This window comes from Aplysia californica, unplaced genomic scaffold (assembly GCF_000002075.1).
Source record: "Aplysia californica isolate F4 #8 unplaced genomic scaffold, AplCal3.0 scaffold00047, whole genome shotgun sequence".
NCBI lineage: Eukaryota > Metazoa > Mollusca > Gastropoda > Aplysiida > Aplysiidae > Aplysia > Aplysia californica.
The window spans coordinates 213,908-239,905 of record NW_004797317.1 but is presented as its reverse complement, the minus strand read 5'-3'; the positions used below and the strand labels follow the sequence as shown (position 1 = coordinate 239,905).

The 25,998-nt window shown below is 40.0% G+C and overlaps 1 protein-coding gene across 1 annotated transcript in view; it reads right to left on the bottom strand.

Annotated features, from left to right (window-relative positions):
• The window catches only part of LOC101858006 (integrator complex subunit 1), a 44,912-nt gene that overhangs the window by 3,542 nt on the left and 15,372 nt on the right, over window positions 1-25,998 (bottom strand). The window contains exons 17-44 of the mRNA XM_005092478.3: window positions 24,633-24,693; window positions 23,872-23,947; window positions 23,409-23,533; window positions 22,964-23,093; window positions 22,243-22,407; window positions 21,388-21,537; window positions 20,134-20,286; window positions 19,429-19,530; window positions 18,673-18,849; window positions 17,999-18,110; window positions 16,584-16,760; window positions 15,322-15,573; window positions 14,316-14,428; window positions 13,448-13,510; window positions 12,883-12,936; window positions 12,486-12,581; window positions 10,751-10,964; window positions 9,688-9,817; window positions 9,342-9,481; window positions 8,190-8,334; window positions 6,433-6,520; window positions 5,294-5,532; window positions 4,696-4,825; window positions 4,219-4,352; window positions 3,622-3,811; window positions 2,606-2,733; window positions 1,316-1,533; window positions 689-759 (exon numbers count right to left, since the gene is read on the bottom strand). Coding sequence (XP_005092535.1) covers window positions 689-759; window positions 1,316-1,533; window positions 2,606-2,733; window positions 3,622-3,811; window positions 4,219-4,352; window positions 4,696-4,825; window positions 5,294-5,532; window positions 6,433-6,520; window positions 8,190-8,334; window positions 9,342-9,481; window positions 9,688-9,817; window positions 10,751-10,964; window positions 12,486-12,581; window positions 12,883-12,936; window positions 13,448-13,510; window positions 14,316-14,428; window positions 15,322-15,573; window positions 16,584-16,760; window positions 17,999-18,110; window positions 18,673-18,849; window positions 19,429-19,530; window positions 20,134-20,286; window positions 21,388-21,537; window positions 22,243-22,407; window positions 22,964-23,093; window positions 23,409-23,533; window positions 23,872-23,947; window positions 24,633-24,693 — 3,833 coding nt within the window. The remainder of the gene's footprint in view (window positions 1-688; window positions 760-1,315; window positions 1,534-2,605; window positions 2,734-3,621; window positions 3,812-4,218; window positions 4,353-4,695; window positions 4,826-5,293; window positions 5,533-6,432; window positions 6,521-8,189; window positions 8,335-9,341; window positions 9,482-9,687; window positions 9,818-10,750; window positions 10,965-12,485; window positions 12,582-12,882; window positions 12,937-13,447; window positions 13,511-14,315; window positions 14,429-15,321; window positions 15,574-16,583; window positions 16,761-17,998; window positions 18,111-18,672; window positions 18,850-19,428; window positions 19,531-20,133; window positions 20,287-21,387; window positions 21,538-22,242; window positions 22,408-22,963; window positions 23,094-23,408; window positions 23,534-23,871; window positions 23,948-24,632; window positions 24,694-25,998) is intronic.

The following is a 25,998-nucleotide window of genomic DNA, read 5'->3' as shown; positions in this document are numbered from 1 at the left end:
TTTTTGTAAAAGTCCCACAATCAGAAAGATAGTGCAGCAGATGTAGCAATCATTATTAGAAAATACAACACAGCTCTCATGGCTCACCACTTCCTGCTTCAAAACCGCTCCTACTTTTATAACAATCGAATCCGAAATCCCAGGCTGAAGAATGATCATTTTCAGCCACATATTGAGATAGACCATTAGTTCCCCTTTATTTTCATATAAAATACACATCGCAAATATTAAAAACTAAACCTAAAAATCCTTAATTTGTCCAACAGTAGGCAGAAACAGAAAGTAGGTCACAGATGGCACCCGGTCCAGGTGAGGACCCCCCCCCCCCCCCCCCCCACTGTTAGAGAAAGATTTAACAGATGAAAATTCATACAAACAGAAAGATGCATCCAGCAGACAATCAATTCATACACATATCATCTGGCAAGCACATTGACTCAAATTAACTCAAAGAACAGGCTACTAAACAGAAGAAATACAAGATAAAAAGAACATTTTGTTAGGCCATTCCATAAAAACATGAAACACGAGGATGATGTTGACCTGCTAAAAGAAAAATAGAATTAAAGCAGTAATAGTCATTAAAAAAAAATAGATGTAACTTACACAAACAAACTAATGAAATACCAGTGTCACCAACAATGACACATTTTAGCTAGGATAAAAAGAGCTATCCAAAAGTTCTCACCTGAAAAAAGCCCAGGATATCCACTTTGCGCTTTGACATTTCATCCAAATCTCTGAGTGCAATCAAAAGTCCTGAAAAAAAAAAACAGACAGATGAAAATTAAAATAAAGAAATACAAAACATAAAAGGGAAAGGGTGAAAAATTAGCTTCACACTTCTTGGGCTGCATTATAAACAGCATCTGTCCATAACACAGTGAATATATCAATTAGTGGACCTGGCAGCATTAGTATTTACAGGCAAACGTGTCTCAGAGAACAGGACAAAGGGCACTGCATAATACAAGTTAAAGACTTTTCTCCATGGTGCTGTGTCAGTACCCTCCTAGTTTTGTTCGTGCTTACTTGAGAGGATCTACAAGTGGGAAAAAATATTTTCATCTTGCCATTGTGGAACTGAAGCCATAGTTATGGGCAGTTTATTTTTTAAAACATAGTAACATTTTTTTTTTTTTTCCTGTTTCAAGTGTTTCTCCTCCTCCCCAACCCTCTCAAAGTTACTGGTGAATGACACAAGAGAAAATCCTTACTAAAAACAACAGTGTATTACCGCTAACAATTTACATTGGGTGACAAAAACAAAAACAAAACACATTGCGAATAGTTAAAAACAAGCAGCTTTCATTACCCTCAGAGGAATCTGTATTGAACCTCCTCATAAACAGAGCTAGCTGGGCTGCACTGTAGCTGGATGCTGACACCTGCTGATCAGTCGGTGCAGTGACCTTGCCATCCTGTTTCTGGGTCGCACTCGTCTCTGAGTCAGGCTCTGGCTGCCGTGGGAGGGTCAGGCTGGTCAGTAAAGCCTTCAGTTCAAACATGTCGGGGTAGGTGCTGGCCAGTCGACTGAGAACATAGTAGTAGCAAACACTACATACTCAACGATTAATGTGAGGCAGCGTGGTGAAATCAGACACTCGTCAAAATAATCAAATTGAAGAAACAGACATTTTCCACAGGTTTGTGAATTTTTATCGAATTTTTGTTTTTTGGCTCAACACCTTTCATGCTCATTAAAGAACACATTTCTGTGTGGATTTTACTGAAAAACGTTGATTAAAGGCACAAAAAATGTAAATTTTCAGTTTCCACAGAGTTTCAAGCTTAGGAAATAACTCATCTTTGGCGGCATTTTCTCACTAATTTTACCTCTGAAACCAGGTGAACCCTCACCCCCTTCAGTCGCAAATATCTCGACTTCTATTCAACATAAATGAATATCCCCCCCCCCCCCCCCAAAAGCAAGGCAAATGAAGAGGCTTTATGATGATACCAATAACTCCACATGCCCAAAAATTGACAAGCGCCTGATTCCACCACGCCGTGACACAAATTATTTGACTTGACTGATGATCTCTCATTTAATACTGACAGCAACCCCCCCTCCAAATGAATCAAATAAATAAATTGACAGACAGACAAGCTAGTGGATAGACATGTAGACGGATAAACAATATAGGCAGAAAGTTGCACCCAACCGACAGTCATCATAGATGTCATAAGGTGGTCTCATATATATATTGGTTGGACCGGTGAAGGAAAACAGAATTGGGAGTAACAGGACTGTAGAAACGTCATAAACAGGACAAAACAGTGACAATGAAATGACACAGGGTGTCCCTTCTTTCAACACTTAACAATGGTTATTCAGCTCCGACACATGTTCCTCTCAAGAAATGAAAACAGAATGCCAGTGATCTCTTTTTTAGCATTACAAAGCTCACTATTTCAGAAATCTTTTGACAGAAACAAGGTGCCTTTTGGTCAGGTTGAACTCAGGTGCTGTATACTTTACTGGCCCGTTCGGCTAGCTGAGTTGTACAACAGTGCTGCATTTTTTTACTGGCCCGATTCGGCCGAGTTAAACACAAGCAATACAATTTGGTCAATTGATACATCCCAGAAGGAGACCACCCACCTGATAAGAGACAGCTGCTGCTGTAGAACAGGGAACGCTCGCCGGTGCTGCTGGGACAGGAAGTTCTGCAGGACACACACCAGTTTGTGCACCACGGGACCCAGTGCTTTCTGCTCATGGCCATGGTTCTAGGGATGTGACAGGAAGGAAAAAAAGGAGGAATTATGGTATGTTATGGTACAGTATAGAATGGGGTTGTATGGCCCTGGTTCTATAGATGTAAGGGGAAGGAAAAAAAGCTCCCTGAATCAACATACCTTCAAGAAGTAAAAAAACACACCAAAAAAAGCGTTTTTTTAGTAAGTGTTTTACAGCACTTGCAACACAATAAGGTAATATAAGTGCCGAAAATTAGTGGTGTTACAAGAGAGTAACAAAGATAAAAGAAGGAGGGGAGATAAAGACCATAGATGTTTGATAGGAAAGAAGAAGCAAACCACACCAGAGCACCCGCCAACCACCCACCCACACACATAAAAAAGGAAGGAAAAAAAGAAAAGAAAAAGAGTACTCAAACATATTAAGAGTACAAAGAAAGAGATATTCACAACCTTCATACATTATTGTTAAAATATAAAACAAAAAAAAAGAAAATATCATTTGGACAGACAGTCATAATTAACAGGGACTGAGCATCTTTATCTAAATTCACTTTCAAAAAATCTTTTGAGGAACTTTCCAAAACTGAAATCACATAGACAAAACAGATCAACAAAAGGCAGACAGAAACAAGAGGGAGTGAAAAGAGACCACGAGTCATGGCAACACCACAAAATTTTGAGGCAGGAAGACAAAAGGATAATTATCAGAGCCACATTCAGTGGGTGCACAAGTTAGACATTATCGATCAAAGCTGCAGTTTATCATGAGTCAGAATTATCATGCGCACCTTTTATGAGGAACAAACAATAGTGCCACTGTAAAGAAGCAGAAAGAGTAGATCATATTTAAACATTATCCCATTCACTAACCATCTGCACAAAATAAGGAATGCCTGTGCCTCTGAACCAACCTACCTTCAAAAGGTCAAAGAACGCATCGAGCACATCAGTGAAGCCAGTGTGCTCTGGTTGGAACACATGTGGTTGTAACAGCTCCACCAGGCCGAGCACGTGTGTAAACAGCTGAAACTGCTGATTGTGCCGCATGGCGCCCAGGGAGTACTCACTCTGACCTGACAGGATAGCAGCCATCAGGGGCAGTTGCCTGCATTGGGAGAACAAAGATAAAAACTTTTCTTAAACATATTTTGTGCCTTTAATCAACGTTTACCAGTAAAATTCAGACGGAAATGTATTATTATATAAATATTAAAGGTGTCAAGCCAGAAAACAAAAATTTGATAAAGCTTGCCAAACTACCTGAAAAATGCCTGTGGTTTTTTTCAATTTCATTATTTCAACTAGTGCCTGATTTCACAACAATGCCTCACTTAAAAGAAAAACTTCATACATGATTAAATCTAAAAAATAATATAAGCAAAAACAAATATTCTACTCTTCAAACTTTTGTTAAAATTCTTCAACACATACACCATTTGATAATACTCTGCAACCATAATTATTTACCTTAGTAACCTAAACATAACAAATCTAGCAAAAAACCCTTGGTACCTTAAGAATATATCTGGATGATGTGCAGCCATTTTCCGACAAGCAATGTTGGCATCATACATCTTGGCCCCTGCCTGTTTCCCTGGCTTTGCCTGACCCAAGCTAGTGATCAGCCGATGAGATAAAATGTCCATCTGAAGAGCAAAAACATAGTTATAAAGTTATATATTACTAAAATACATCATAACAAAATTAGGGAAATAACATGTGGTTGAAAAGATTAAATAATCCTTATGAGAAAGATAGTATTAAAGCTGCCACATTATCAGAGAGAGAGAGAGACAGAGAGAGAGAGAGAGAGACAGAGAGAGAGAGGGGGGGGGGATGGTGAGAGGGGAAGGAGAGACTTCCCTCATTGCTGTACGTGGAAATCATAATTTGGAAAAGCTCAATATTGCTATGCATGGACTGCAATTTTTTTTTTACGAAAGCTTAAGACAGTTTGTTCAAACTGTTCTTGTATTAGCATTAGCATACCTGGGACTGTACTTGTTGTGAAGCCATCAGCTCTGACATAAGCAGGTTGTCCTCTGTCAGCCAGGCCTGGATGTAGGGAAACTGCAGGTACAGGCTGGTGGCCAGGCTCACAGCACACTGTCTCTTTAACCTGTAAGTAATTCCACGACACAGGGGAAAAGTGGTTATTGTATTGTTCTTTACAGGAGTCAACCACAAAACAGCTGAATAAAAAGCCTTGACACATATATCCACACTGGATATTTCGGGCATTAAAGTGAATGCAGTAAATCATGCAACTATTACCGAATGGCATCATGCAGAAGAGTTAACGCTCAGATGCTACTGGATCGCTAACAACAACAGCAGTAAACCTGCACTTATCACTACATGGCATTGAACAGAAGACCAAGAGCCCAACTGTTGCTGGATCAATAAAAACATCAAGGTCAACAAAAACAATAATAGTAATAGATAACATTTGTATAGTGCAAATTCCTGCTCAACAGCAAACTCTATGTGCTTTAGAATCAATATCTGGCCATTTCAGGCAAAGGCCGTTTTTTTCTTCAACACTTTAGAGGAGTGAGTAAAGACCCTTTGATCAGACGACACTCACCCAACAGCTTCGGAGAAGAGTTTCTGCAGGCGGCTCACCACGGCCAGTACCCGCTCCAGGTCATCGCTCAAACAGGACAGCAGTAGGTCAACGCGACCCTTCATGATGGTCACCTGGCCATCAGCCGACAGCTCAGGGTCGCGATCTCTGACCTGGAGTAGGGCCTCCTCCAAGATGAGGTCAGCCAGAGAGGCCACCTGCTCATTGCTGAGACCAAGCACGTCCTCCTTCTGCTCCACCTGGTGGAAAAAGGGACATCATACTGTTAACACTTGAGTTTCCCATCTCATGGTCAACTGCACTTCTTAGATATACAATCAGACCTGTCCAAGACAACCACCCTTTGTCGAGGTAGACAGTTGTCATCTTAGAAAAGTGGTCCTCTTGGACAGTGTCATTATGAAATGTACAAACATGTAAGAGGGGGAAAGTGGGAAGTGGTTGTTTGTCCAGGTGATTGTCTTGGTAACATGGTCGTTAGAGTACGTTTGACTGCACTTATATTAACGTCAGTCGTATCTTTGTAAGATCCATTCAGGCTCTCTTTATAGAGGCCTGTAAGAGGGTTGGTAATTCATTGAATTCAAGCACATTCATGAATTAAACACCTCCACCCTGACAAAAAATCTATGCGCACTACAATGTTGACCAGCAAAAGCAGGCTGCTGTTTGACTGCCATGAAGTATCATGTTGATTGTAAGGCTTGTCATGAACAAACGGTAAGGAGACCAATAAACTTTGTAATCTCCCACTTTCAGCACCACTAAAACCCACAGATAAGACAAAAAGGCCTACTACCTCCATGACATGCACCACGATATATAAAGACAGTAGCGCTGGTGTACTACAAATGAGTCAAATGGGGGAGCAAAAAGAGATCACATTTGCTTATGATTATGGTTTTCTTATTGCCCAAATAAGGCTTGAAGACAATAGGGGGCTGCGATAAAATTTGTCAAGGTGTGACGTCAAAACCAACACTGTGTTAAAATAAGCACATAAATAAAATATTATGTGTGGAGGGTGACTAAACACAACAAAGGGCAAGTCGCAGAAAACGATACTTTTTTTCGCTGTTCAAAAATAAATTGAGGAAAGAATACCCAAGTAAAAAGCAATAACAACAGCATGCACTGACCTCTGGTGTGATCTTCTCCCGGCCCTGCCAGATCTTGGGAATATGCTCACAAGCCCACACAAAATCCAGCACAGCCGTCGGCTCCAGTCTAGTTAACAAAAATACGAAACAAAAAAAACGTAAATTTTAAAAAGACAAAGATAAAGCCAAGTATTAAACAAACTCTTTACTATTTGGGGAAAAAAAAGATTCAGAGTGAGAAGAAAGTATTTGAAGGAACCTATACGGATGTTATCTCGTGCCACCACGCATATCTCCGAGTACATATAAGAAAAGAGAAGCATATCCTTATGATAGACCTGCATGTGAGCCTCAACCAGATTGTCTGAAAATTTTGCGCAACCCCCCCCCCCCCCCAAAAAAAAAGCCTTTGTGGGTGTCATAAGGAAGGACATCCGAGTAACGAGCGACCACCCCAACAAACACAATCAATAAAGAAGAGACCTAACCCTACCCCCAAAAAGAACCTGCAACGGGCCTCATGTAAAAAGGCCAAAACAAGTCCTAAATGAAAAAAAAAATGTTTAATTAAAAAACCACACTCCAAAACAAACAAGGAGCATAGATCTAGATTCTAGATCTATATGGCTTACATCTACATTGCTATAACTATAGGGTTTGATACAATAACACAATAGAATTGGAATATGAATCCTCCATCTATCTAGATCTAGTAATCTAAATAAATCTAGATCTAGATCTAGATCTTCTAGAACAAGTGAATAGGAATAGGCTTTGAACTAGAAATCCGCATCCGATTCCGAAAAGAGGGACTCAGCTGAGTCTAAATAAATAAATAATTCACGCACCTGATGAAATGCTTATTTTTACCAATATTAATATTGCAGCACAACCTATGATAGGGTTTGACACAATAGAATTGGAATCTGAATCCTCCATTGAGGTCTATAATGATCTAGATCTATATAAATCTAGATTCTAGATCTATATTCTATTAGAACAAGAGAGTCGGACTTGAATGAATCCACACGATCTGAACAATTGAATTAGTCAACAAACGAAATTCAAAATGGCCGCTCGGGCACGAAACTGAAAGTAGATAATTCAAGTTGTCCTCCTTTTTCGTATTCGCATTTCTACTTAGGTTCCGACAATTATGTCGGAAACGCCGACGTCGGCAGTCGGCGGTGCGCGCGTCGGCGGTCGGCACGAAAACGAAAGTGCCGACGAAGCCGACGGGAGAAAAAGGGGTCGCTGGCAGTAGGCCAAGCCTCGCACTACGCACATTGACTGATACAGGCGGGCCTAGCGATAGCATCGGCCGGTTCGCGGGTCGGGTCGCGATTGTCGGATTTCAGACGATTGTCGGCAAACATGCAGGTCTATTATGATAGCAGCAATCTAGTGCAGAAGAAAAAGTTTTAGTTTAGTATGGGGTTTTACAGAGCTCGCAACTGCAGCAGAAAAAGCAAGATTGACAGACAGAAACCGGAAGAGGAAAAAAAGAGGATCTACTAGTGGCACTCTCCAGCCACCCACCAACATACATAATATATCAAAGCAAATGTAAACCAGCACATGTGTGCGTGAGAGTGTGCATGTGTATAAGAGTGTGTGTGTGTGTGTGTGTGTGTGTGTGTGTGTGTGTGTGTGTGTGTGTGATTGAATACTGTTCGTACATGCATTTATGTAAAGCGCCTAGAGCTGTGTTCACACATTAGTGGGCGCTACAGAAATGTTCTTCATTATTATTATTATTATTATAAAATAAAAGCCCTGAGAGAGCAATGGCGTACTGTGAGATCCGGTCTGGCCGCAGCAGTCGGGCCAAGCACTGGGTCAGTGTGCGCCACGAGGTCTGGTGGGTGAGCAGGGCTAGGAGGTGGGCCTGGGACGGGCCTTGTGTCCCACTTCCAGAGGCTGGGGCTTTCCTCCCTGAGGCTGGACACATTTTTTTTTTAATTAATCCATTGATTCGTTGTTTTGTTTTAGTAGAGGTTTTACGGCGCTCGCAACTGCATAAGGTCATATGAGCGCCAAGGGGTGGATGTCAACAGAGAAGTCCTTACAGGGAATCAGACTTACTCTGCCGACCTCTCTGGCTTCAACAGCACAAAGTCTGCTTCGACTATCAAGGCACCCCGGAAATAGCGGGTCACAAATGTGTGACAAACATACAAAAGAAGTAGAAGAAAAATTACGATAATACGAATTAGGAGAGAAAAAGCAGCAGTTCAGGCACAGTTATGAGTATGACATTGATGAATCAGCCCATTTACAATTAAAATTCTACTGTGCATAAGAGCTCGAGATGTTAATGTCCCCTCCCTTTGGGTATGGCCTAAAGACACTTCAGTAGGTAGCACTGCCCCCGGGGGTGATCCATTGATTAAATCAAAAGAATACAAATAACAAGAAAAAAGCATTTACAAAATCTCTTAATCAAACAAATGACAAGCCTGACAGCCAACAATTCTTTATGGAGTAGACAATACATTTGTACCTAACATTGAAATAAGACTTAAAGCTCAATAAAGATTATGTCCAAGGCATTTCTGTAAATGGATGAAAATAGGAAAAGTACCACCTTAAAGCTTTTAAGAAATTAAAACAGATAACAACTATTAATCCTGCCAATATCTGTGTCTGTTACCACCTGAATATGGCAATGGATTGAAAAGAAAATACCTTTAAGTCAGTGCATTGATAGCAACAGTAACTATAACAATGTTTTCGGTTTCCAAAGTCAACAAAGGAGCGATAAATCCCGTTGACTTATGTCAAAATCTGACCAGTCAAATATGCACTGAATAAAATCAAAAATATGCTCAATTTCATTTTTCTGTTCTTTTTTTCATTTTAAATGTACCTCTTCTGAAATTACCTTATATTTAGTATGAAGTAAAACTCAAAACCTTATAAAAGCTAAAGAGGGGAAAGCCTCCCACCTGAGCCCGTGTCCTGTCTGACCACGCTGCGCGCAAACAGCAACTTCTGCTCCAGCTCGGGGTTAGCCTGGATGATCTCTGGATCCAGCATGGAGAGCCAGTCAATGAACAGAGCAGCTGTACTGTTGGGCATGGGGGACCTGGAACCAAAGGATGGATAAAAAACAGATGACAGTAACAAACGGGTGTGCACTATAATCCAGAGCATCATCTAGTCCACAAATCATGGTCCCAGATGACATTACACAACCAGTCAATGGCTAAATCACACAGCAGGTCGTGTAGAAATGTAAATCTTGTCTTACTTAAGCCTACAAAAAGAAAACGACACCTGTGGAAAGCTTACCCCGAATCTTGAGCCAGAACATGACAGGCCAGCCGAGTCCCATCAAGAGATCTCCCCTGGGCCAGCAGCGACTCCATCAGTCTGTGGATCACACTCTCCAGTCGCTCCGGATTTTTCAGCTTGCTCAAGTCTACATCAACAACAGGGTGTCACCCAAGAGGAAAGACAGACAAACAAAAGTTTATTCCTTCACTCAAAAGGTTTGATGAGCACAATAAACAGAAACCAGACATTCCTATAGACCCTAAAGAGATGGAAAAGATCGTAATGTCACATGTATATGTGTTGTTACTGCTCAAAATGAGATAAAAATCAGAAGTTATGACCAGACTGATCTGCCTCCACTCTATAAGCTTAAATAAGAATGTTGTATTTAGGAAAGAAAACCATTTAATAAGATTTCTTTTTGTGATAAAACTGCAATAGATTTGCACCTAGTCAAGGAGGGCAGGGGAGCTGATCTCGACTTATCTGAATTCTTTCATGCCATAGAAGCCATGATAAGCTGTGCCTCAACAGTCCTCAAAGGACCCCTTTGCTTCTACTACTCTAACTCAACTAAAGTACCTTACATCATTGTCTATGGGATGCATGCATAGATAAAAGGCAGGTAGACTTGAGAGCCAAATATTGGTATAAATTAAAATATATTCATCGGATAAGATGCGCTGACTTTTTCATGGAAAGCACCGTCACTTTTGTTAGTGGACTTTTCATTAATAAAGACACTTCAAAACAAAACAAAAATTTGTTTTAACTTAACTATTTTTCCTCAGCAGTCTTAGGTCTAGATCTAGCGTGCAACAAGGAGCAGCCATTTTGTTTCACAGTGATGCTGTTCAGTATTTTGCATCTTATAGATAAGACGCAGGCGATTTTAGAGCCCTGATTTATTCAGTAAAAAGCTGCCTCCTATAATATGCGATGATAAATGGCAGTTACCAATCACATGCTATTTGAACTCCATGAACCCAATGATAAAATTTTGAAAATTAAAAAAAAAATTTAGACCCACTGCCCTGATGAGTAACCCTTACAGAAAACACTTGTCACTACTTCGCACCTTCTAACAGCATGTTGGAGTCCAGTCCTCCGTGCAAGGTGCAGCGGGCCAACAGATTCTCTGCCTGGCGGGCAGCGGTCAGCTTGGTGGGCTGGCGGGCAGAACCTTGGGCAGTCAGGAACTGTGTGACCACAGCCGTCAGCATAGACTTCTGGCCCTTGGCAAGGCTGTGTAGTTTCTCCATCACAGGAAGCAGCTCTGCATGCAGATCCGGCTGTTAGATGGTAAAAAAAGAGGTTTTAAGTATACAGTAGAGTCCACGAATCCTGAGTAAGAAAATCACAAATTCTCAGGTGTCAAAATGATAATGCCCAGTCCCGTTTCGGTCCCTATGTTTTCTTTGTATTGACTTTACGAAGTTCCAAAACACTCGGAACACTCAACACTCAAATGTCGAACAAATCCACTTCGCATTCTTAACTTTACAGCTTTTCTGGCTGTGGGAAGGGGTTTCTTTGTAATTGTTACAACAGCCAAAACGTGGTCTTTGTCTCACCACGAGAGGCTGGAGGAAGGGAGGACGAGGAAGGGGGTTTGGGGAGTGATGCTGACCGCACCGCATGACTGGCTCGCCACACGTGCATTAATGCTGTGGGACGCCCACTGTGCGGATGGCAAGAGGCGTAACTTTCTGTAAGGAATGACGTAGGAATCGGCTGTGCACAGGTGAGATTTTCTGCTTTCCACTTTCATTCATCTTCTTGCTTTCACACGGTCAACTTGTTCATCAAGGGAGTCAACTACATTAATTATTTTAATGTTCTTTTTTACTTCCCTTGATTTTCTTTCTATTTCTTTGTATTAGGGACTTTCACAGACATGACGAATTACGGAAATCTCGAACAGTATTTCCAATCTCCGACGAATTCGAGTTACCCATGTTTGACTGTATATTTTCTTATATTTCACAGATGTATTTAGTCCATCATCATCATCATAAAGTGCTAGGTCTGCGACAGATATCGGCCATAATAGTTCTTAATTGGTCGCTTTTAAGGACAAGCGGGCTAACCTAGATTTTGGAGGTTTCAAGAAATCTTGACCAAAACAAAAAATGGGCATTGGAGAAGTGTGGTTTCATAGGTGAGTATATTTGCTTGGTTATAGAAAAAACTCTCCTTGTCTTTTAATGAAACTGAGCAAGGGGCAAAAACTTTACTTTCGATTTTCTCAAAACCTAATTTTTCGGGATAGCCCACTTGTCCTTAAAAGCGACCAATTCATTCCTTTGGTCAGATGCTCTCAAAAAAGCAACAATATCCTGATCTTTATGCATACTTAATCAAGGAAATTTAAAGGAAAATACAGGGAAACCCCTTCTAAAAAATGTTGTACAGTTGCAGTGCATGTTGAGCCAGACCCGTAACTCACTCTTGACAAATATATAAAAATAACATTAACAATGAGAAGGAAAAAAATAATCCAACAACTTGAGAGCATGCAGAGTGATCAAATTCTTGGAAAAACGAATTAGAAAGAGCAGCACTATTATAAAGAAAGAAGCTAAAACTATTTGTAAAACCCTCATCTCTCCATTAAAAAAATGAAATAAAAACAGCCTCAGGAGGTTCCAAAGACAAGATGACACTTTATGGTCTCAAGCTCTCCAGCTTACAAAGAACCCACATCACAACAAAAAGTATGAGTGGCTCTGAAACAGCAGACAAAGACACAAAAAGGACCACAGTCAAGCAATAAGAATACAATTGTGAAACTGCCATAAAAATTCACTTACCTGCTTTGCGATTAAAATCTTGAATATAGGGCATGATCTGTATGTAGCATTGAATACCTTCTTGGCAAAAACTTCTTTTTTAGAGGAACTCAGCATCTGAAAAAAACAAAAAAACAATGAAAAGGCCTGTTCATTGAATTTCGTGTCTCATTTCTGCAGGGGGACAAATAATGCTGCCCCTGAGACCAATTCCACTATCATTCACACTCTGTCTCGGCCAACGACTAAGTACCGTTAAGTTACAACCTATGGCTGACACTTCTCCTGCATGACCATTGGTACTCTCTGTTCTTTCTTGAAAGGTGCCTTTCTAAGGTACTCACCATTCACTATACGAAAAGCAGTTGCATTATACAAAACGTTCCCATATATATATGAGTGCATTAGTTGAACTTACATGGTCAAATGCTTTGAGAATAGTTGATGTCTTTGTCTTGTCTGTTGAAACAGTCTGCATGGGAAAAGAAACAAAAGCAATATCCATCAATAAATCGACGGTAGCATTACCAAAAACCAAATCAAACAAATCAAGGTTGGAGTATGCAATCCAAGTAACTCTAAAAATAGTAACACAATATTTTACAACTAATTTCAAAATTTGAAAAAACCTTCACACAACATGGAAGAGTTCAATCAGTGACACGGATGTGGTACAAAAGAAAGATCTGTGACCAGAAAGTTACTTTTTTTTTAAAGATATGAATCTGCACACTAATTCGAGATGGAGGCTACCGCAGAGAATTTCCTTTTATTTGAATAGTTAAATAGTAGAACTCATAAACACCATAGTTTCCTTTTCTTTTTCTGCAACATCATCTCTTTTTCACAGCAAGGCTTAAAAGTTAGAGTGAACAAGAGAAAAGTTTTAGAGAGTGGATCAAAGATCTCATTTCATCAGAATTCCTATATTGTGAGGAGCAGTTCCCAAGTCTGAAAACATACACATACAATGTGAAACACACCTGAATCAAGCACTGGAACATTTTTGCAGCATCACTTTCCAGTCCTCCAGTATCAGAAAAAACCTGGACAACAAACATAACAGGCACCGATTATTGACACAAAGAATTTTCATAATAGTATCTATTTTTTTTAAAGGCAAAACAATTGTCGGTCAGCTGTTCAGTTGTCGGTCAGCTGTTCAGATGTACAAAGCCAAAATTTCACATTTAGTTAAATTGTAATTTCTTCATTTGTGGTATTGACTTCGTGGGCTTCATGTGCTCAAGAAATATTTTGACAAAAAATCAGATTTAAAACTTTGACAACAGAAAGAAAAGATGATACATAATGGAGGTACAATGGTTAAAAGAACGAATTAGTTTTTCAACCTCCAGAAAGATTTCGCTTTCTGGGCTCAGCACATTTGAAGAGCTTGCCAACAATATGATGTAATCAAAATCTTTCTCCATGACCTGACCAATTAAAAGTGAATATACAAAAATAGATAAGAAAGAACGCTTGAGGATACAGCTCTTCAATAAAGTTTTGATGAATAAACAGTTATCCACTTGATTATATGAACCAGAGGTCTAAGACTTATTAAAAGAATAACTAAAGTGGAGGGCAATGGAAACAAATATTTGATGACCATAAGTACTGATCACTTTCCATTATATTGCTTACTTCTATACAACGTAATATTGAAGCAACACTTTAAAATATTCTTCAACACTATAATTAGAAAGAGTAGTAATACCTATCACTGAAACATTATGATACTCTGTACTACAAATTACAAGCAAGGCTATCTTTTGCAACATAGTACTGGGGTTTTTTTCCTTTCGAGAAAAAAGCAATAATAGACTCCTTGGCATGTCAAAGTCATACCTGATCCAAAAGACGAGATATTTTATCTGCTGAAGTCGGCAGGATGACTTCCCCGGATCCTTTCACATTCCATACATCTTGTTGCGGCATCTCTTCTTCAGTCCTTTTTTCAGCTGGAAAAAAAGAAGAAAAAAAAAGTGTCTGTAACACAACACCAAAAGAGTCACTTTTCATTTCTTTGACCATATAAAACTATAGCGCTCAAAGAAAGGCATCTGTGTACTCTACAAAGAGGACAGGAAAATTATCTCTGTATTTTACTTATCATTAAATTATTCAGAAACACAGTAAAAGAGGAAGAAAGGTTGATGACTCTGATAAATGCGAAACAAGTTATTACATCACCCTGCACACTGGATTTAATGGTAAAAAAAACTGACAATGACCCTCTTCCTGCACAGCAGTTTCACGGACTTTCATCGTAACGTTTTCATCCTTCAGCATTACCATTCCCTAACTGACCCCAAATCCAACTATGTCTCTCTCCCTGTACCTCAAACAATAAACTAAGTACACCCCCTTCGCCCCCACCCCACTTTTAAACCACAGTACATTAAATATACATATAAAATCAAACTAGAACTTCCTTCAGGACATAGAGATGGGTGGGCGCAAAGTTTAAAGAATTAAAAAACACCCTAGTTTGAGCTTTTCACCCCTTCCGATAGTTTTAAAACAACAAAAGCCCATATCTGAGATTGAACCTCCAAATGAACATCCAGCTGCAATAGGAAAATAAAGCCATATTAACTCTTTCCATACCCAGCCCCAGTTTCAAAGCTCTGTCGGGGGGCTCTCATGGTTGAGAGGTTACGCTGTTCGCCTCTCATTCAATAGGTCCCGAGTTCCAATCCGGACAGTGGCAACGGAAAATTTTCTCCTTTCACCTCTTTTCCTGCTCTATAACAAAGTTCTGTGGTCTGCTTTCATCTCCAATTTCTGCCCCCCCCCCTCCTCTCCTCTGGGCTCCCGACTCTTTCCTCAGCCTTTCTCGCTAACCACTGACCTGTCTCAGCAGGAGCCTGCCTGCCCTGTGTGATGGCGCTGTAGAACACGTGGCCGCCCGTGGCCCCCCGGCTGTGCTGCACCTCTACCAGCTTGGCCATGTACGGCAAGCTCTGGATGGCCTCCAACACCTGGGAAGGGTCAGAGGTCAGGGCCTGGTCCAGGGCCGCTAGCAGCCGAGACATGCTGAGAACTGGGATGCCAAATGACTGCATGAACAGAACCAGCTGGGAGGGCTCCACTTCCGCCATGGCTGAGGGAGTGGGAACAAGCATGTATGAGCACTTGGGTGAGTGTGTGTGTGTTTGAGTGTGCATGTGTGTATTTGCATATGTTGGGTATGAGTGGGCATTAACGGATAAAGACAAAAATGAACATAAATCAAGATACTAAAAAAACACACATTAGGGGCAATCCATTTCTAGAGACGCTGATAAAGAGAAAAAATTGCAACTTACCTAACTCTTTAAACCCCATCGGATACTAGTGACAACTGTTTCGTTTCATTTAGTGTCAGTTATTGCTTGTTTTTCGGAACTATTCCCGTTTTTTAGTTTTGATTAAGCCTTTGTTTCCACCACTTAGAAGTTGGAGGCAAGCTTTTGGGGACATAGTGCACCAGGTGTGGTGACCGTAAGAAAAACTCCAGGAAACGGTGAAACAAACTCAGGGTTTAAGGAGTTAAGAGGCTACCAGTAAACTGTAAAGAAATGGTAGCAAATATTTCTCATTGATTAAATTATCTTTTTTGAAGGATTGAGAAGAGAAGTTAAAAAGAATTTGAATATCCTCACAGCCTCTTTCTGAACACACCTGAGCCAGCCCCAAAAGACACTAAACGACATGAGCAATCTTCCAAAACAGTACACCAGGTTCTGGTAAACATACTGAACTCTACACCACACAGCCCATAGCAACCAGTTTCAGTTTCTTTGACCAGACTCGTAATCATGAGGGTGTGGGTTAAGGCCTCGGGCCCAACGTTGAGTCAGGAAAGGCACTTTACGCAAATTTTCCTACTTCATCAAGGTGGGAAAGGGAACCCAGCCATAGACAGCGAAAGATCTGGTCAGCACGTTAATGTTTTAGCACCTATAAAATGGCAGCTTGCGCCATATGCTTCCAAGGAAGTTGAGATTGTTTAAGAATGCCATCAGGTCTGCTAGGGTAATAATATAGACTGTAAAGGACATAGAGCTTGGTGTTGAAAGGGAATTTGCGTAGTTCAAAAGCTAAATATTATTATCATTATTATTACCTTACCTGCACTTATCAGCCCTTCATCATGGGACCTCAGCATTCTCAGCTTCAGCCAGTCAGGAAGTAGGAGGGCTTCTTCAGAGGTGTCCAGTAAGAAGCCGGGTGGCATGCGGTTGTTTTCCTGAATCCAAATGTTGTACAACTCTTTGAAATTCTTTACATCTTTGTCACTGGAGTCCCCTGAAATGATTGCATACAACACACATTCAAACCAGAAGAGTTCAGTTGTTTAGAATCAAATCAGAACCTCTTTCATGACATAAGTGAGGGTGTGCATAGAGTTCTAAGATTTGGAGACACCTTTGTTTAAGTTTTTACAGTCTTTCTAATAGTTTTAAAACAATAAGGTTGGACAGGACCTCCATATCAATATCTACTGGAAACAGAAACAGATGACTTTATTATCTTATTAAAAATTAGAATGCTATAGCAATTACATCTCAGAGCAGAATTCAGACAAAACAGTATGAACTTACATTATTCAAATGGTTCTCGTTAACTTATAAATACAAAGTGTCAGGATAAATACGTTGGTTTAGTTTGGTCTGAGAATAGACCCGTAATCATCTTTTTAGTTTTAGTAATAGTTTTACGGCACTTGAAACACAATAAGGTCATATAAGTGCTGAACATTAGAGGTGTTACAAGAGAGTAAGAAACACACACACAAAAAAAGGAGAGATCAGGACGATAAATGTTTGGTACGAAAGAAGGAGCAAAACCACACCAGAGCATCCCCCAACCACCCACCCAGTAACCGTCAATCAGCACAGTTAAAAAAAAGCAAGATATTCAGAAAGAAACAAGAAAGGAGAGAAAAGAAAGAGGACACTCATATGGCACCCTCAAATCATCCGTAAGCCTGACAATAACCACACTTTATCAAGGAAAGATCTGGACAAAAGAAAAAACCCTCACTCCAATTTGGTTGATCCCTGTGGGGAATTTTAGATGAAAATGGGGAAACAATGTGCACATAAACTAATTCAAAAGTGACAACACGTGCACATAAAATCACAAAACAGACAACACAAGCATGTTATTGTTGGCTGCCACAACATATTGCTCAACATTATTTGTGAGCCAGAGCTCACCACCCACTAGATGACTGGGGCCAAAACAAAGATAAGAAAAAGCAATATACAGTAGCTCTCACCAACCACCTGCCTTTTTAAAAAAAAGTATTTTTATTATGTCACAGGAACGTCTTGTACCCACAAACATACCTGTTTTGTTTGTCTTAGTAAGTGTTTTACGGCACTTGCAACACAGTAACGTTATATAAGTGCCGAAGATTAGAGGTGTAACAAGAGAGTAAAAAACACAAAAAAGGAGGGGAGATAGAGACAATAGATTTTTTACAGGAAAGAAGGAGCAAACCACATCAGGACATCCGCCAACCACCCACACAAACATACCTGAAGGCGGTCCAAAGGTGAGGAGCACGATGACAGCGTGCACCACCAAGATGTGCACTGTGGCTGATTGACCCGAGTCCCACTCCAGTCGGATCTGGTCTTGGGTGTTGGACTGCAGAAACAGACCAGAGAGAGGGAAATGTGAGTTTGTATGAGTAAAGAAAGGCACATTGTCGTAATAACAGTCACTGAGCTGAAGGAAAGAGTAAGACAGGCAGAAACAACTCAGTGAAAGAAAAGAAAAAAACCCAATTAGTGGGGCCCTCCAAACACCTATCGGGAGATGTGAGAAAGTTTTACCTGATAACAATTGTCTAAAGATTTGTTGGTGTTTTTTTAATGTGATTTTTATCAGCACACAAGCACTTGAATAGTACATCCAACAAGCCAGCATAATAATGGCCACTTTTGCCTGAACAGATAAGAACAAAAATCACCCTGAAAAGACAAACAAGATAAAGAGTAACATGGATGGACAACATTAAAACATGGGCTGGCTTAGGTATAGTAGAATAAGCTACGGCAGCTCGCGACCGTGAAGGATAGAGGTTTAATACGTGTCAGAGATGACACCTCGAGTTATCCAGGTATGTGATAAGGCTCTCAATTTCCTGATTGCCAAATCCGGGACAGTCCCTGGAAAATCGGGACAGTTGGCAAGTTCGCACACTCACCCAGCTGAAAGTGTCCTTGTCCTCTTTGCGGGCCACCCTCATGTACAGGACAAACATGCGGACAAAGGCGTTGAGCACCTCCTGCTGCTTCGGATCCTTCTCCATGGGCGTGGTGGCCAGCTCTGGCAGGATGAACTTCACCACCGGCGTCCTCTCCACCAGGAGCTGAGCGATGTCCTGAGGAGGGAAAGACAAAGGTCAACAAATCAACAAGTTTTAGCAATGCTGCTGCCAGCTATATCAGATGGGCCTGGAGAAGCACAAGGGTCAAAACTTTGAGCCGTTTTAACGAAAAAGAAATTGCAGTAATTTGTGGTTGAAAAAAAGGTACATGTCTCGAAACTATTCCCCTGATATATGCAATTTCACAAGATCATGTCAGTATGTTAGTGTTTTAGTGCCTGTAAAATGGCTGCTTGCACTGTATGCTTCCGAGGAAGTTGAGATTGTTTCAGAATGCTATCAAGTCTCTCTCTCTCTCTCTCCCTTGCCCTTTTAAACTCCCAATGGAGCATAGGCCATCAACAACATTTCCCCAGCGAAGCTCGGGTGATAATATAGATTGTGAGTTTGCACTATACGAATGGTGTTTATAATTCATTATTTTAACATCCCCCCAAAGACAGGAACTAACATTTGCGTGTCTCAGTGAGAAAAGCCTCATGCATCTCCTACACAGAGCATACTGAATTAAAAGAATTCATCACATTCAATTTTTGCTATTGTTTCTTAAAGAGCATGCATTGTTGTTCATACCAAGACCAGCTCATTCCATCCTTGCGAATCGTCCAGCGCATGTTGAGCTAAGAAAAGTATGTAAGAACGAATTTTCTCAGGGTCTGTTTCCACCTGGCAGGCCTGCGGAGGGAAAACAAAGGTTTTTGATATATTTGAAGTTATTCACTGGAAAATAACAGGGCACTGCACAGTGGCGACCAGCAATGGCATGTTTGTGAAATTGTTCTCCATTGGTGTGATATTGTGTACTTACGTATGTATTTGTGTGTGTATTTATGTACGTATTTATAATCAGGCGAAGATGTTTGCCATTGTAACCCAAACTGCCCTACAGGGATCAATGAACTTGTTTTATTTATTTATAAATAACAGCATTAGAAAGCACTGCCGTCACAATTGAAAACAATATGCCTGCAATACTGTTTTAAATTTCAAGTCCTGTGATGAAGGTGAATGTGGCCCATTAGGCCAATGTGTGTCAGAAAATATTCATTGCAGTGAGTACCAAAAAAATACAAATCATCAATGTTCTGGGCTCTGATCTGAAACCCAGGAATAAAAAGGTGAACTAAAATGGCTACAAAAAGGACATTCACTATGATGATCATAACTACAAACACTTATAATGAACAGTCCAGAGTGACTGCCAGAGGGACAGAAATATTTTCCAGGGACCTTGACAAAAACCTTCCAAAAAGAATGTCACACAACGAGATCACTGACCTTCCTGAGAGCCAGACACAAGGAGTCCTTGACCTCGTGGAACAGCGGTAGTGAGGGCAAGTAGATGAGCAGCCAGTCGTCAGACGACTGGGAGTCTGTGTCTACCTCCATTGACTCATCTGTCTTGGCAGGTCCCACAACCAGCGACAGGCCCTGTAAAGAGATCATAGTGATAATAATGTAGATCACGATTATATAGCACTCTCTTCCAGGTAGGCATAAACTCCGAGTGCTTCACATCGATCACATGATTACTGAGAAAATTCATTTCATATAAATGAGATAACCAGTCTAACCACCTAAAGAAAAATTTCTCAGCCATACAAATAAGGATAGTAGTGAAAATGAGACAAATCAGGACCTGCTAACACAAGCCAAATTCAACTTAAACAAATGTGAGGCATCATGGCGAAATCAGGCGCTCGTCAAAATAATGAAATCCAAGACATCAGCATTTTTCGGCAAGTCTGGAAATTTATTTATTTATTTTTTTTGGGCTCAACACCTTTATGCCCATTCAAAAACACTTTATGGGTGGATTTTATAGAAAAACTTTGATTAAAGGCACAACAAATTTAAATTTGCAGTTTCCAAGGACTCTTAAGCTATGGAAATTACCAAACTTTGGCTGCCATTATCCCGCTAATTTGACTTCTGAAACCAGGCGACCCCACCTCCTTCAATCGCAAATATCTCGACTTCTATTCAAGATAAATGGATAGTTTTTTTATCGAAAGCAAGGCAAATGAATAACCTTTAAGATGATACCAATAACTCCATATGCCTAAAACTTGACGAGCATCCAATTCAACTCCGTTGTAACACAAATGAGTATTAAGTAACAAATAACTTGGATAAATAAATTATAATAATTAAAATAATTTTGATCCCTTTTTATAGTATATTTTCACTTGAAGACTACAATGCATCTCAATACAAACCGTACAGACAAGCCATTTTGATGGTGATCTGCTCCAACTGTTGAAACTGCGAGAGACATTTTTATTCTAAAACCATTGGTGAGATCATTATGCAGGTCTTTTATAGAATCAGGAGTCAGCACACACTAAAAAGAGTATAAAAGTACTCTGGGCTATCTTTCGTGTTGATTCTCAATGTTTAAGGCAGAAAATCTTCAAGAAAGAAGTTACATGGTTGAAGCATAACACCATAAATATTTATCAATGACAACACAGATAAAAAAGAGAACACTTCACTGTCTTGGACCAAAAAGACCTGTACTTTTCCACTGACCTTAACTGCCTGCTGTCTGGTCATGGCTTGTGTGGAGGCCAGCCGCTGCAGGAAATAGTCGAGGACTTCTTTCATCGTCTTTGACTCGGCTGATGGGTTGTGCACCAGATCTTGCAGGCGGGACAGAAGTTGCTGGTGCTTGGTGTTCTTCTGATCAACACAAACACAAGCAAAAGCGTTCAATAAATAGACACCCATAAAAATGCAAACGAGACTGATAAACAGGTTGGAAATTGTTTAATTATATGCACAGCCCTAACAATGACTGGTTCTGTCGGAATTCATATAAATAAATTAGTAAATAACATGTATGGCATTATTCCACTTTGTACAATTCTACTCTATAACTGATAACCACTTTGTCTACCTGCTAAGGCCTTTCAAAACTTTATGCTCCCGCTTACATTCTGAAATATTATGGAGGTCAGACTAGGACAGGGATTGATTTTTACTGTTGAGAAGCAGTTTATGACCAGTCTGCATAGTGCAGTCGACTACAGATGAGTTGATGTCATCGGGGGAGTGAAAAAAAGATCGACTCATCCTAAGCTTGACTTAACAATTGGGATCTGTAAAGAAGAAGAGGTGCAAGTTGCAAGGACCTGACAAAAGATCAACTTAACAGAAGATCAACTCAAGTGGGTTCAACACAAGCAGAGTCGACTGTATATTTTTCAGGACAAATGACCATAATAGAGACACAGAAAGGAAGTCGAAGAAGCAGGTCTCAGCACAGCATCAACCAGCATACTGCATTGGGAAAGGGGATTGAGGCTCCATGTTGTGGGATGCTACAAAAGAAAGCATACTCTTTGAAAAGAAAAAAAAGCAAGCAAATATAAAACTCGCACTTACATGCTTGCGCTTGGCTCCAAATATGTCATCCACGTCAGAATCAAGAGCGACGTCTGTCGGCTCATGTAGCAGGAACTCACACAGGCACTGGACTGGGAGAACATCCAAGGAACCCTCACTAGACTCCACCAGCTCTGCCAGCCACGGCATAGACTGGGACGTGCCCTGACAAAGGATTGCAAAGGTCTCATTAAAAGTGCATTAAATAAAGGCTACCTTAGCTTCCCTGTTGTCTTTGTGATTGTGGGCAATCAGTGTTAACATTTTTGATAGGTAACAAAGCAAATGCTTGAGTCCTGTCCTGAACAATAAAAGAGATGAAGAAAAAGAAAAGCAAACAAAGTTCTTCAGCAGAAAAACAATGACAAATGCTATGAAATAAATAACATTTGCCAAACAAACGTGGAGTCTCCACATGAGGCAGATCCATTATTAAAACTTTAGATACTTACTTCAGGGGATACATTCAAATCAGCAACCTCAGTTCAAAAGTGGGAAGGAATCTTATTTTCTCTCAAAACATGAATCAGCACCAATATAGTCAGAAGACTTGAATTCCTCTATCTCGCTGGCCCATCATGTCTACAAAGTGGGACATAATCTGTCGGAAACCCCCCCCCCCAAAAAAAAATAAAAACAACCCAAAACAAAACAAAAACAAAACATCAAGTTTACTGACTCTGGAATATTTTGGAGGAACAGGAGCCATATCTTCACTTACTTGTCTGTTGATGATACGCAGCAGGAAGTCTGGGTTGCGACTCCGGCATAACATCTGACCCAGTTTGAGATCATTGTTCAGAGACTTGAGTTGTTCAGTGATCTCCTGGGGAGGGAATCTGGCAGGGCCCCTGGAATATCCAAAAGAGAAGAGATAAAGTGTCCCATTTCAAAACACTGCATTAATTGCATCAAAAACCAAAAAGATTATTCCAACTTGCTCTCAGGAAACAAATGGTTTATCTATAAAAAACATTTGGTAGTTGACGTTGAAGATGACTGACAGTTTACGGAAGGCATACAGGAAAACAGTTATAATTCGCAAGGCATTCATTTCATGGTCAAAAAAGAAAAGAAAGAAAAGAAAAAGTTTAATTGGTAATTAAAATAAAGAAACACAAAAAATAAGTGTTCAAAAGCAAACAAAATAGACAACATGATCTTACATGGGGTCATTGTGGTTAAGCTGTCCAATGAGAAGACTGGTGCTCTCTGTGATGGTCATCTTGCTGGTGGCTGCGGCCAAGTGGGTTTCAAACTCAAGAATTTGTTGGATCTCCTGCTGCCGAATCTGATAAGATAAAAAGTTTTTTTCTAGACTCACATTCGAATGACTTTTGAAGATTGGTAAATTATCAATACTGTTGACTCTCTCTCACACACACACACACACACTCATACTCTCTTATGTGCACACACACACACACAGAAGTAACTAAGTAGTGAGCATAAGGAACATATCACAACTGAAATACAAAAAGATACAAAAAATAAGTAATAAATCTTAACAAAATCTGCTTCCGTACAACTACATCTAAAAACAACAAGTAACTTTACTCCATATCTCAAAGTCACCCATGTCATCTACACTGACATGTGACTTTCAGATTAACCTTCAGGGAGACTGACCTGCCTTTCTCTGGCTCTGAACTCTTCGGCCATTTTTTCATCTGAGGCCGTTGTTGGCGGAGGGAAATTGTAGTTACTGGGGAGCCACATGAGAACAACAAATTAATGCCACATTGATCATAAACATTTTCTTTGACAGATGATGATGAATTAGACCCCTTTTAACCCTTTTAGGCTGTGACAAGAATAAATAATTTTTCATATCACAATAAGAAAAGTAAACATAAAAAAGAAGCTAGTTCCCTCAACTGACAATGAAAAGTAAAAAGCCTTTATCTTGTGACAGAAAAAAAATCAATTTTCTTAAAAGACTGAAAAGTAACAATCTATTTTCTTCAAGGACCTTGATAAGCAATAACCCTTTTTCAAAAAAGATTGTGACAAGCAAACTTTTCTTAACAAACTGTAAAAACCTTTCACTATAACAGATTGTGATATGTAGCAAATTTTGTCCTTGTTCAAAGTCCAATAAAATAACACTGATCCATTTGCAACATAATAATCCTCTCTCCTTTGACAAGTATGGAGCAGAAACACCAGATTAAGAAAATACTAACATAGAAGATAAACAAATAAATGAAGTAGACCACATGACAGAATCTATAACATCGAATGAATGGAGACAAAATTTGCCTTTATATGGGCATGTGGCAGTTCAGTATAATTATGTTGCTTTGATTTAATTTCAAAAGATAAAAATATGACAGTAGTGAAATCAAAACTAATCTGATCAAGCAGCGTAAAAAAATATCCAAACTTACTTTGTCATAACCATTTCCATGAGGAACTGTAATGTTGGGTACTTTTGCCATGCAGTTTCACCTGTACAAAACAAGGACCAAAATGTTGAATGAACTCAAAGTGTACAAGAAGAAGTGAAGATTTAATATGTACACCCACTGGTGCATCCAATGTGAGTTGTATAAATATATCAAATCTCTCAGCAAGCATTTTCCAGCTTCCACAAATAATAAGCACTTCAGCAAAATGCCTCTATTAGACCTGCATGCAAGCCTCAACCAGATTGTCTGAAAATTTTGCGCACCTCCCCCCCCTTTCCTGCTTTCCACTCGTGTTCTGTCGTCTGCTGTCGTCTCCAATTTATGCCCCCCCCCCTTTCCCCCTCCTGCTCCCCTTCAATCGCAGATATCTTCACTTCTATTCTAAATATGTTGGTATTATTTTCACCTAAAGCAAATTAAATGAACACATTTCAGATGGGAACGATAACTCCAATTGCCCTAAAACTGACCAGCGCCTGATTCCACCGCGTGGTGATTCAATTAGTGAACTGATGATGGCAGAGTGTGTGTCTGAGTCAGTCACCACGGCCTCGTCTAGAGCATCCGGGACACAGGCCTAGCGATATAAATACACGTGGCCTACTTTCCGATATAAAGGGCAACGCAACACAGTTTTACTATTCCTCTCAAGGGTGCCAAGCAAGTGCCACATACGGATGGCGTCTTTCTTTTTATTTTCTCCTTTTTTTCTTTCTTTTTTTCTTTCTTACTTTCTATTTTTCAAACATACTATTTCTTCTTCCTGGGTCTATTTTGTTCTGATCCACTTGAACAGAATTTGCGATCTTGTATAATAAAACAACAACACCAACAACAAAAATCATATTCATCCAGTATTTTTTGTCTTTCTGCTAGGGCGTTATATAGTTTCCACCTGATGTCTCAAACTTGAGACCTGCGGATCCACGACGAAGCCTGGAGGGCGATATTTTGCGGCCACTACTTGACATCAAAGTATTGTGTTAACCATACTGGGGGTCTCATCTGCTTCCTCCCCTAGATGCTCTGAGTTCCTCCCTCAAGCTAATAAATGTGTTTGAGCTAGGCTATGTAATACAAAGCGCTGCAAGGTTTCTGGCAGCAAGGTGTGGGCAAGAGAAGCCTGCGCCTTAAAACACTTTTCATGTTGTGAACTGCTATTAATAATGATAGAATAGATTTTAACTGTTGTGCTTGGCAAATAAAGCAACCAAAAAAAAAAACAATTAAAAATCAACAACATTTTGAAACCTTTATACCCCCCTCCCCCCCAACCAAAAAAAAATACAAAATAAAAATTGAATACTTTATGAGACCAAGGCTCACCCAGACTTTACTTTCAACA